Source organism: Protomyctophum parallelum, assembly GCF_964188405.1.
Source record: "Protomyctophum parallelum genome assembly, chromosome: 17".
NCBI lineage: Eukaryota > Metazoa > Chordata > Actinopteri > Myctophiformes > Myctophidae > Protomyctophum > Protomyctophum parallelum.
Genome location: NC_139719.1, coordinates 31241983 through 31254608, shown reverse-complemented (window position 1 = coordinate 31254608; position 12626 = coordinate 31241983). Strand labels below are relative to the sequence as shown.

The 12626-nt window shown below is 43.8% G+C and overlaps 1 protein-coding gene across 1 annotated transcript in view; it reads right to left on the bottom strand.

Annotated features, from left to right (window-relative positions):
- LOC310874475 (SRC kinase signaling inhibitor 1-like) overlaps positions 1-12626 on the bottom strand; it is a 70643-nt gene that overhangs the window by 16991 nt on the left and 41026 nt on the right. Inside the window, exons 4-7 of the mRNA XM_083787285.1 lie at positions 9088-9217; positions 7657-7819; positions 852-1798; positions 24-113 (exon numbers count right to left, since the gene is read on the bottom strand). Coding sequence (XP_083643411.1) covers positions 24-113; positions 852-1798; positions 7657-7819; positions 9088-9217 — 1330 coding nt within the window. The remainder of the gene's footprint in view (positions 1-23; positions 114-851; positions 1799-7656; positions 7820-9087; positions 9218-12626) is intronic.

Sequence of the window (12626 nt, the reverse complement as noted above, 5' to 3'; positions counted from 1 at the left end):
CGTGTGTGCGTGCGTCTACTTACGGGCTGTCTGCACCAGGGCCCCTGCTCAGCACACTCTGCAGCAGTCCTGTCAGACTGGCTATCTGCTTCTCCATGGCTTCCATGCGCTCCCTTAAAACACGCATGACACACACACGCACAACACACACAATGCAGTGCACTGTAGGGCTGAATCTAACAATAATTTGAAAAAAGCGACTACAATACAATCTTGAAGCTTCAATGAATCAGTATAATAATACAATATAGAGCACCGAAGTCTGACGTCAATATCGGTAGAGGGCGCTAAGTCCACGGGTTCATGTACTTTTTTATTTGCATTGTAATCCCCATAGGGGGATTTTAGATCGCCTCATATAAGAACTGTGTTTGAAAACTAAGTTTCATTCATATTATATGGATGTAAAGAATCTCTCACTGACTGTGAGAAAACACTAATGTTACTGCTGCAGAATTAGTTACGTTTTCGCTAGACAATATCGCTGATTGTTTGCTGTTTGTTTATTTTTGGACCACAATTTTTTAAGATGGCCCAATGTTATTTCTCCATAGAGAAATTACTTCCGGGAACCAGGGGATGAGCGAGTGACGTCAGCACTTCGGTGCTCTATATGTTTGGTAAAAATAAAAACTCCACACAACTGTTCCCAAATTGTGTTCTCTCAATTGCTTTTAACAGTACTTCTGCAGACTCTGATCAGTGAAACAGAGAAAATAGCCCACATTGACTAAATATAGCACATTAAGAACACTATTATATTAGATAATATTTTATAGAGTGCATTAAGGACACTAAGTATAAAGCATTAAAGGACAGTATAAATGCTGTTCCCGGGGGGTTTGTCCTACCTGGTCTCAGTCTCATTCCCGAGCAGAGGAGAACCGAAGGCTCCGGTGTTCAAAGGCTCCCCTCCGGGACCAGCCATCAGGCACAGCTGCTCAGAACCCAGGCCCAACCCGGCGCTCTGTGCCCTGGCTTTGGGACTGTCCCCGAACACAGACGAGGTCACAGAGTCCCTACGCAAACTCTGTCTTCCCGGAGACCCCCGGCCAGGCATGGTGCCCGAGTACGAGTCCCTCATGTCTGGGATTTTCTGTGGGGACGAATGCGGTGGCACACGCAGCCCCATGGCCAACATGGAGGCAGTGTAGGTGTCGTTGTATAATTGTCCGCCTGGCCTGTAGAGGACTCCACTGTCCATCAGCTCTCCTTGCAGTGCGGCCGCCGAGTACGAGGTGAGGGAACGCACCGAGCCGGCGCCTCCTCCCCCTCCCCCTCCGCGGCGGTACAGGGACCCATAGGGGTCCGCTCTGGCCGGGAGAGGGGAGTGCGGGCCCACGGCCATGCTCAGCCGGCTGGTGTCTGGGCCCAGGCTGTAGGGGTCGGCGTAGATGGCCCCTCCCCCGCGGTCATCCCCGCGCAGCAGCACCACGCTCCTGGAGCCGCCGCCCACCTCCTCGTCGGGCTTGACGTCGCGGCGCTCCAGGATGGCGCTGGGGGAGGCGCAGAAGGCAGGCTGGGCGTGGGGGTGGGGCTGGTGCAGCGGCTGCTGCTGCTGCTGGTGATGATGCGGGGAGGAGTGGTGGGAGTGTGGGTGGGGCAGGGAGTGGGTGTGGTGCGGGTGGTGCGGGGGACCGGCATAGGAGGAGGGCCGCCCTCCGCCGTAGAGGAGGCGGGCCCGGGACGGCGAGCCCTGCGGGGGCGAGGCCGACGAGACGGAGTGCTGCGAGGACATGGGCGGGTTGCTGAGGCGCCGGTTGGAAGGGGACTCTTGGGGTGCGTAGACCATCTCTCTCTGTTGATTGGATGAGGAAATGAGAGTTGAAATAAAGAGCGTGGCCTTTTTCCCAAATAAAGCATGTTGTATCCAACCTTTGTTGCAGCCCTCATGGGGGACTTTGCAAGAGAGCTCAAGAACAACACACGCAATCAGATGTTGGTCAAAATGAGCGTTACTGTATATGTGAGCATTACTGTATATGTGAGCATTACTGTATATGTGCATATATGATACGTAGCTTGCAGAGTTAGTTCAGTCAGATATAATCGAGGGGTTAATACGCTGCATTACTATGTGGGTGTATACAGTGTTATGGAAGACCCACCTGTCATTCGCTGACATGCCGAATGCCAAGATAAAACATTATATGCACACTTGCATTCGCATATTTGTTCAATCTATTCGTGAATCTATTCTGAACTATCATTTACCTTAAAGTCACAACTAGGCATGCAACGATTCATTCAACTCACGATACGATTCGAATCACAATAGTAGATACACAATATGATTTTTCACGACTTTTGAGGGGCGCTGTCCCCTCCTATGCACAGCTTTGTGGGTAGCACGTGATGATTTAATTGGCTGATGTATGACGATGTATGATGTTAAAGAGCGCCCCTCACTTCACACAAGTGTGATTTTTAAGGGGCACTAGCCCCTTCTATAAACAGCTTTGTCCCCACACGTCTCAAGATTTTCCAGTGACAATGAAAGGGGAATTCAGGTCAAATGTCCAATAAATCTTGTCCCCACACGTCTCAATATTTGCCATTGACAATGAACGGATAAATTAGGTCAAAATTTCGCGAAATATTAAACATCAAAACATTAAACACCATTGACATTGAAGGGAAAATTTACGCCACGTAAACGAGCAAATCAGCTAACCAATCACAGGCAACAGGCATTCTGATTGGCCAGTATGAGATGATGCTCATAAGAGCGCTATGATGATGTATGATGATAAGAGCGCCCCTCACTTCACACGGGTGTGATATTTTTGAACACAAAATTATTTTCCAGAAAAAATGATATACGGTATTGTTTTAATAATTTCTCTTACACAAATCCAGTATTTTTTGAATAGTGTGTTTTCTCTTATCCTCTTTACAATACAGTAACAAAAAAACATACTCTCCCCCCATGCCTTCGGCCTGGTGGAGACAATAACTGAAAACTATTTACTCTTAAAAGATCCTGTATTTTCTTCTTCTTTTTCTGACTGTTGCTTGCATCGCAATACATTTTTCTAATGTAATTATTAAAATAATAATGGCAGGCTTTGTCCCCCATTAGACTACCCACTGTTGCTAAATCAGCAATGTTGTTAAATCATGTCGATAACTCATTGATTATGAACGTGCAGTAATGTTAAAAGATCAAATCCCTCACTTTATCTGTCAATAAAGAAATGAACCACTACATTGAGTTAAAACAATACTAGAATAAAGGGAATCTACCAACGCGCCTTAAGCCTAGAGCGGCTGGCTCCGGTGCCTCACAGGAACAAGGACAACAGATGCAGGAGGATGAGAGGACACTGGAGCTATAGTAAATGACTCTGATGAAGACCGCAAGGTCCAAACGTTAGTCATTTTATTGTATACTAGCACCTAAAGAAAGGCTTGAAATGTCTGTGCTGCTCCAGTGTCCTCTCCTCCTTTTAAAATAATACTATAGTTTGTCTCCAGCACAAAGGGAAGCTTTTTCCTCACAATTACTTCCAGGAATTCAAATTCTTTTCAATTATACTTTTCTACTATATTTATTTACGGCATTCAGTCTCAGAATCATGGACAATGACTATAATGAAATAGATTAAATTCTAAGTTATTTTCTTTTTCTTTTACCATACCAGCCAAAGAGTTGGGAGAGAGAGAAAAAACACAAAGAAGAAAAGATTACAGTGTGAATGCAACTTTCTTTCAAATGAAGACAGCCCACGCACGTACGCTCGCATGCACGTGCATGTGCATACATGCGAGCGTACATTTCAATCTAAATGGTAAATGTTGCATTTATATATTTTTTTCATCCAAAGTGCTTTACATACTGTAGATGTGCATTACATTCACCCATTCACGCACACATTCATACACTGATGATGATGGAGGAAACCATGCAAGGCAACAACCTGTACTGTACAGACTCTGAACCCTTAATTACTCCCAATGTACAGGCTGTACATTGGGAGTAATTAAGGGTTCAGAGTCTTGCTCAAGGACACTAACTCAGGCGGATCCCGGGATCGAACTGGGAACCTTGTGGTTCCCATCCGGCCGCTCTACCAGCCGCTCTACCCCTGAGCCACTGCCGCCCCAACCTATAACCACTTGAACCCTAACATGCCTATTCTGCGGCTAAAGTGTGGTCCTCAACACGTTGTAAGCTTGTAGATGTGCTATTGTGGCGAAGACATTTAGTGTAGAGCGAACACAGGAGGGGGTCTAGTATAGAGCTCTTGGGAATCCAGTCAACTAAGAATAGGGTTTAACCCATTCTGAACGGGCACCCATTTTGCTGTCGGCATCATGTTATGCTTTAGCTATTGAAAAATAGCAGATCTACAAGCTCGTATCGCGCCACTCGGTGGCGCGATATGAGCTTGTAGATCTGCTATTTTTGAAAAATCGAAGAGCGACTGACATTTTTAGAATCTGATCTCAGGTCAGAATGGGTTCATCAGACCAGTGTGTGTCCGGCGGAAACCTCGTATGAATCTGATCTCAGGTCAGAATGGGTTAAACTTGAATCCCTAACTGTCATTCTCTCTCTCAGCACACTGAGGATTCCCTCATGGCAGACTAATGATTGTGCAATCATCTTCCATCTTGTATCTTAGCAACACCTCCATATCTACAGCGATGTCTCTAATGGGGATGGACCATCTCTACATCTTAGCAACACCTCCATATCTACAGCGATGTCTCTAATGGGGATGGACCATCTCTACATCTTAGCAACACCTCCATATCTACAGCGATGTCTCTAATGGGGATGGACCATCTCTACATCTTTCAACACCTCCATATCTACAGCCATGTCTCTAATGGGGATGGACAATCTCTAAATCGTTCCGTCTCCAAAAGGCCTCCCAGATAAACTCACAAGTGTCAACTCGCCCACTCCCTTCACTTTCCGCCTGCCTCCACCCTACGACCCACACTGTCCATTAGAGATGCACGGATGGGCTCTGCCGCCATCTGAATTTGTGTGTTCAAATAAATCATCTGCCCAAATTAATTATTTCTCTGAGATATAGATGAATGCAAACATCCGTTTTTTTGCACAGCGGGCAGCTTTGTTGAACGTACATCTGAAGAAATCTGAAATACCAAATGGACCAAAGGGGAAGCTTCGTTCCCCACTATCCGTTTGCGAACGCAATGGACAAATCTGGCAAACGTGGCCTAATCAAATCTCACGGGAACCAATGATGTGCATGTCTCATGCTTGGTTGGGGATGAAAGAGGGGGAAACCATGATGAAGCTGCAGCATTTCATCCAAAACCTAATTTATCACCTCTTCTGGCGAGTGTATGACTGCTTCATACTATATATGAACATATATACTAGTGTATGTGTGTACAAGCTGAAATACTGATGTGTAGACGAACACAGAACATTAACATTAGATCATGACCGATTCTGTCGGTGGGGGCAGGAGGGAGATTGACAGAATCAACTAAGTTACGTTGTTGTGCCTCTCTTGCACTTTGCACGCTGTGTGCTCTCCTGCACAGAGCATGAGATGGACATGACATCTGTGGGATGTTGTGCTGCTGTGCCATTACAATGTAATAAGCCTCCCCTGTTGTAGACAGACAGCATGTAATGTTTGCAGGACAGCAGACGAGCATAATCGGAAGAATATTTTCCTTGTTATGTATTATTTCACTCGCCCGCAACCGACCCGCTATGAATTAATATGTAAATTCTTATGACCCAAATTCGCCCACCCTGCGGATATACGCAGCATCCGTGATCATCACGTCTCTACTGTCCAAATAGCCTCCTCCTATCGGTCTGGAACCACACACACACACACACACACACACACACACACACACACACACACACCCCCCCCCCCCCACACACACACACACACACACACACACACAAAATTGGCAGATGTGTCAAAGCCCTTCTCCTGTTACTGCCTCCTCCTAATTTCTCGCCCATCCTCTCTTTTGGATATGCTGTTTAGCATATTTCATTTCTGTCTTTTATTCTACAAATGCAACACTCAGTAACTCATCATCTCACGGTACCTTTTTGGGGGATAATCCACAGTGCAATGTACAATAGAATTCAACATGGATTTTAAATAGAAAACCAGCACTGCAAAATAGAGGGACATGGACAGTGTTTTTTTCCTCTGTTAGCAATGGCTGAACCAGCTTACATTCTGGCACATATTTTGTCCCACATAAATGTAAACGGTATTTTATTTATTGAGAAATAAATACCTTAGAGGGCTCTTGAATCACCCTGAAGGTGTTTATTTCTAAATAATGACAGTTTGTTTCCTTATTATCCTGCTTATTTCATACTAAAGAAGAAATCAATAATTGTCTCCACCAGGCTGAAGGCATGGGAAGAGAGTATGTTTTGCACTCCGTCCATGTGTATAATGATTTTTTTTATTTGGAATACCAATTGAGATACAATATCTCGTTTTCGAGAGGGTCCACAAGTGTGTGTGTGTGAGTGTGTGAGTCCGTCCGTGCGTGTGTGTGTGTGCGTGTGCGTCCGTCCGTCTGTTACCAGCTAATCTCCGGCACCGTTAAAGGGCCAGAGATTAGCTGGTAACGGACGGACAGGCACACAGACACACACACGGACGGACGGAGTGCAAAACATACTCTCGTCTCTCCCCATGCGGTCGGCCTGGTGGAGACAATAATGTAAGAGTATTCTAATATTGGGCCAGAGGTGAGAGGTCACATTCTGTTGCAGGCAGCTACACCCACATGTAACACTATGAATGCTAGTATTACAACACAGCTGCACACTTTTGTGTTTTCCTTTTAATCAATTAATCAAAACACGCTCATGGACATACAGTATATAGCATCAAACATGAATTTCAACCACACATGTATCAAACACACTTATATGAACTGACTTTTTATGAACTGACAAACTCCCACTCATTTTCTCACTTACTATATTTCACTTTACAACACGACCTTTTTAATATTAAAAAGGCTGTTATATACATGAGCCAGTGTTGGCAATCCATGGGCAAGGGTTATTATTTACACTTGTGTCAACAAATGAGTCATCATAGAAGCACAGTCAGCAGCGGCATCGATGTGAAGGCCTGGCGTTGGTCCAAGAGAATCAGTGCCTGTGTGCAGTATTCCATTACTCATTCACACCAGCTGTTTCACGGAGAGTGCTTAATTTATGATCAGACGTGTTTTTGTGAACAACCGAGTTATCAATATAAACATGAACATTGGCATGGAAGGAATAGTGCTGAATTCCACTTTGGTAGTTTGCCATTTATCAATTATTAATAATCACTTAAATCTTATTCCATTCCCGAATCTGTCTGTCACAGATTAGGATAACTTTGTTGATACTGTAAACCCGGGTGGCTTAAATGGCTGCAAATAGTATACTGTACTACAATGATTCAGAACAAGCTTTGACCTTTACACATTTTTACACTCTCATGTGAGCTCAAACCCACAACATTTTGGTTTTAAGATGTTGATATTCATTTTGTATTCATTCTTAGGACCCCAAATCACACCTTGGAAAGCATGAGTGTCTATTTCAAACAAAGTGTTTTTTGACTGGGGGGGTCAGGCAGGAATTACCTGTCATACCTGTCGTGTGCGAGAGAGGGAGCGACTTACCCGGAGGTCTCCGTTGGCGAGGTGGTGTCCTGGATAGGTGCCATAAATGGGCTCCTTGCAGTAGATCTTGATGACACAGCGGTCCTGCACGTCACGGGGATCCTCCAGCTCATAGAAGACGTTACGCATCTCGTCTTTGATCAGCAGGGCTGTGCTGGGGCACCTGGACATGAGCCGCCGTCCGCCAAGACAATGAAGAATACAAACTTGTAATACTGTAGTGTAGAACACTCCCTTTAAAATCCTCAGCGTTCATTTATCTTCTAACTCTGAGAGAGCTTGCACAAACACCCACTGATTTACACCGTGGAACCTGTGATAAAACGTATTCTGATTCTAATCGCCCGTGATGTACAGTAGTAGTAGTAGTATACTAGTATATCCATTTGCAGGTATAGTATATCACTATATCAGTAGATCTCGAGCTGTGTGAGTTGGCTGTAAATGAGGGCATCGACAGGAGGCATTTTTCCATCGAGCTGACCAGGAAGCTAATAGTCGGTAAATGGGGCTGAGAGTGTTATGCTGACAAAGGCCTGTTGTTTGTGCATTGATTGTGCAGTGCCATAGAAATGTCTCCAGCAGTTCCAAAGCCAACTGCTGGTGTTCGTGAGTGACAGTTCAATGACCACTCACAAGGAAATATGCATTGTAATCAATTGTAATCAATCAATCAATCAATCAATTGTAATCAATTATCCGCTGTAATCAATTATCCGCTGCAATATGCAGCCATCACTGGATATGGTGCAGTGAAGACCTATTTAATGGATTTGAAAACTTTTCAATGTGTCAACAACATCAGTTTTTCTGCGTGCGTGCGTGTGATGTGTGATTTCTGTTCATCCAAAAATTCAAACTGCTGGCCTGAAATAATTTATTCCCTTGATAAGATTATTGTTTTTTCTGTACAGCATATACTCTAGCGTCTAGCCAATGAACTTTCAGCTTCTGACCAAATGAAATCAAACCTATCTCACGACTCTCACCACAGGTTGAGAATTTCCAGCAGGGTTCATTTTGACAGCAATTTTTTCATTTTGTTTTAGTCATAGTCTTTTGAATACAATTCCATTTAGTTTTGGTCATCTGATATGTTTTACTTTACTAAAGTTATAGTTGACTAAATATTATAAAAGCTATGGTAATGCCTGATTTATACATACAGCTGTGTGCCAAAAATAGCCAAGTGCGACACCCACGCGCAGCCGCGCAGTCACGCAGCCAAGAATAAAATGACTTGTCACAGTTCCACTGGCTCTCATGTCCACTAATCCATACCTAGCATTTTAGTCTAGTTTTTATTTGTTGACAAAATTATCATTATATTTAGTCATAGTTTTTGTCATTATACCTTAGTTTTGAATACGTTTCTATTTAGTTTTCGTCAGTTTTAGTCGACAAAACAGACACAGGTGTCCAGTCCTGTACCTGAGCATGGCCATGGTGAGCCTCTGGGGGAACATGTGCACTATGAGGGCCCTCAGTGTCTCCAGGCTGGTCAGCTCATGAGTCAGGTGCACTCTCCGTGTCTCCTCGCCCAGCTGTAAGAACAACACGCCTGCATGTGTAGACGGGACAGGAAGAAGAGACAATTAAGAAGACAAGGATGGACGTTGAGAAATTAATGGACAGAAAGTGAGGGTGAGGGAGGGAGGGAGGGGTGGTGGGGGGTGTCATGTGACGAGGAGGGAGAATGAAAGCAGTTTTAGCTGTCGTTCAAACACACAAATGCACAGAGTTGAGAGGCTAAGGGAAAAGGCAGAGAACGTGAGGTACATTCCACAGTACACATTTACAGACAGACAGACGTGTGTGTGTGACTGTGTGTGTCCATGCTCGCACGCAGGCACACACGCACACACAGAGTGACAGAACTGCAATCGTCTTCTGGGATTTTCAATAATGAGCCCATTTCACAATAGTGGAACAATAACTATAGCCTCTTAATTAAAGCTGTTCATTATTACCAAGGAGAAAACAATGGTGATTTAGGGGAAACAAATAATGTCCTACACACACACACACACACACACACACACACACACACACACACACACACACACACACACACACACACACACACACACACACACACACACACACACACACACACACACACACACACACACACACACACACACACTCTCTCTCTCTCTTTCCTCACCGTATACGTGAACTGACTAAAGTCCATTGGGAATGCACGTCATTCAGGAATGTTAACTAGTTGCCGCAATTTGATCAAACGTTGTTTTATTTCATATTTTATGTTTTCCTTCTACACTAAACTATGCTGTGGCTGACATACATAACTAATGTTATCAAAACCTATTGTGGCTCCACCGGGTACGTCTCTAAATGTTTTGATTAATTGAACAAGGTGGACCCTCTTGTACTGTAATGTGTAATGATTTATTGGGTCGTCCACTTAACACAGTTAACAGTCTTTGTATTGAGTTGTGCTTGAAATGTACTGTAATTCTGCAAACTGTTAATAAATATTCCAATCAATCAATATATCCCATGCAGTACCCTAGAGAATGCAAAGTTAAGAGTCCCCTTCTCCATATCCCCTGGTGTGGTTTAAATCATTAAAAAAATCTTCCCCCAAATACAACCCATTTTGGGCGGGAACCCCTTTTGGTTTTAGCATTATGTTATGCTTTAGCTATTGAAAAATAGCAGATCTACGAGCTTGTAGGTCTGCTATTTTTGAAAAATCGAAGAACCACTGAAATAGAAACATAGCTTTTTCAGAAAACTGTCAGGATGTAGAAGACATTTTTTTAATCTGATCTCAGGTCAAATGATCTCAGGTCAAAATGGGTTAAAGAGCCAGTAAATAATATAATTAAATATTTAATTAAATAATTAAAGTAACCAGTTTGAATTTCAAAACTACAACTGTTTATTTCCCACTCTCACCTTATTCCATTTCTAAGTTATTGAGGGCCATTTCACCTCTGCTATTCATAAGCTCTAAGATGCCGGAAATTATTTGTTCTCATACTGACCATCGATGTACTGTAGATGTAATAACATTGCTGACGAGACATGGCAGTTTGCTGAGGAACTGCAGTGATAAACACACATTACACTGATCCATGGTGATAATTACCAGAGTTCGTCCAATAACACTATTCCTTTAGGGCTTTCGCTGGAGCAAACACAATTCAGAATTGTTATGATCATACCGCTGTAGAATCGAGTACAACTACATTCAGGTTTTACTACAGTAAGGAACTAGAAAAAGTGCCCTTCCGGGCACAGGTCTCCACCAGGTTATCCACAGATCCGTGCAGTTAGAGGTAAAAACACTTTTGGGCCAGTTATAGCGCCACCTTGAGGCTGAGTTGAAATTGTTCATGTGGCATTTCGTCCTGGGCCTAGTGGGAATGTGGGTGCACAATTTCACGGAAATCACGCGATGTGTTCATGATTTGCAGCATTTTGTTTGAAACTGAGCACTCCTGTGAACTTTGGAAGCCAATCTTAACCAATCAGGATGGAGTCTGATAAATCTGAAAGACCCGTTTCGTTGAATGGCTCTAGAGAGACTGTGTACCAATTTGCGTGATGTTTGGACAAAATCTGTAGGTGTACTGTGCAAAAACTTGTTTTGCACAAAGCGGCCTCCTGGTGGCGCTATAACAGGCCGTTCTGGAAAGTTTGGGGCAGAGGTTCATGGTTGGCATCCAGGGAGTGTGTGTGCAAAATTTGGCATCGACCGGGTTAACGGTGGCTGAGATTAGCTGTTCACGGACGGACGGACGGACGGACGGACACACGGACGGACGGACGGAGTGCAAAACATACTCTCCCCATGCCTTCGGCTGGTGGAGACAACTATGGATATTTATTTCAGGCAAAATATCGCCAAGGAACTACAGTGGAGAGACAATAGTGGCAGCTGTCCATCTGCTATAGTTGTGTACAAGGAATCTAACGAAAGGAAGGGGATGCGCCATGATGGTCATGGGTGGCAATTCTGGCAAAACTCGCACCTGAAGTTCGATACATGGCAGTGAATGGAGCCGCCTGGACCAGCTCATAAACAAACACTATTTATGAACGATTGAGACCGTTGTTTTCTAATAACTTGCTTTTCGATTTTTATAATTTTATTGAGGCATCTAAACAGCGGCAGGTATCGTTTCTATCTTGGCGGTATTGCCTGTTATAGGGCCACCATGAAGCAGAGTTTTTCTAAAGACATTTCATTACATTACACGTACACATTTTATCCATACATCACGCAAATCGGTATATGTATCTCTATAGTCACAAGAAATCTGTCCCATTTCCCATATTCCATCCCGATTGTCTAAGATTGGCTTCCAAAGCTCGCAGGATTGGTACATTTCGAACAAAATGCCACAAATCATGAACACAGTGTGCAATTTCCGTGAAATTATACACAATTCCCACTAGGCCTAGGACAAAATGCCACTTAGATTTCTTTTCAAATGAGCCTCACAGTGGCACTATAACAGGCCAATTCTTGTTTTTACCTATATAACTGCACCGATCTGTGCATAACACTCCCTAGAGGCCAAGGAAAAACCCTTGCCCTGCATTTTTCACATCTTGCTGTTATAGCGCCACCATGAGGCCGATTACTCGCACAGATTTGATCCAAATCTCAAAAATCGCTAAGATTGCCTTCCAACGTTTCCAGGAGTAGCCCTGAACGCAGTGTCCGAGTACGATGAAACTGCACGTATATTCCCACTAGGCTGAGGAAGAAATGCCACTTGACATTTTTCAAATCAGCCTCATGGTAACAGGCCAAGTCACAGTTACATATAACTGCACCTGTATGCACACTCCCTACAGGCCAAGGAAAAACATCTGGCCTGCATTTTTCAACTCTGCCTTTAGAGCACTACCAGGAGGACGACTTATGTGCAACATATTTATAATAGTCCTTCACATTTTATCGAAATATCATGCAAGTAGGTACACATGAT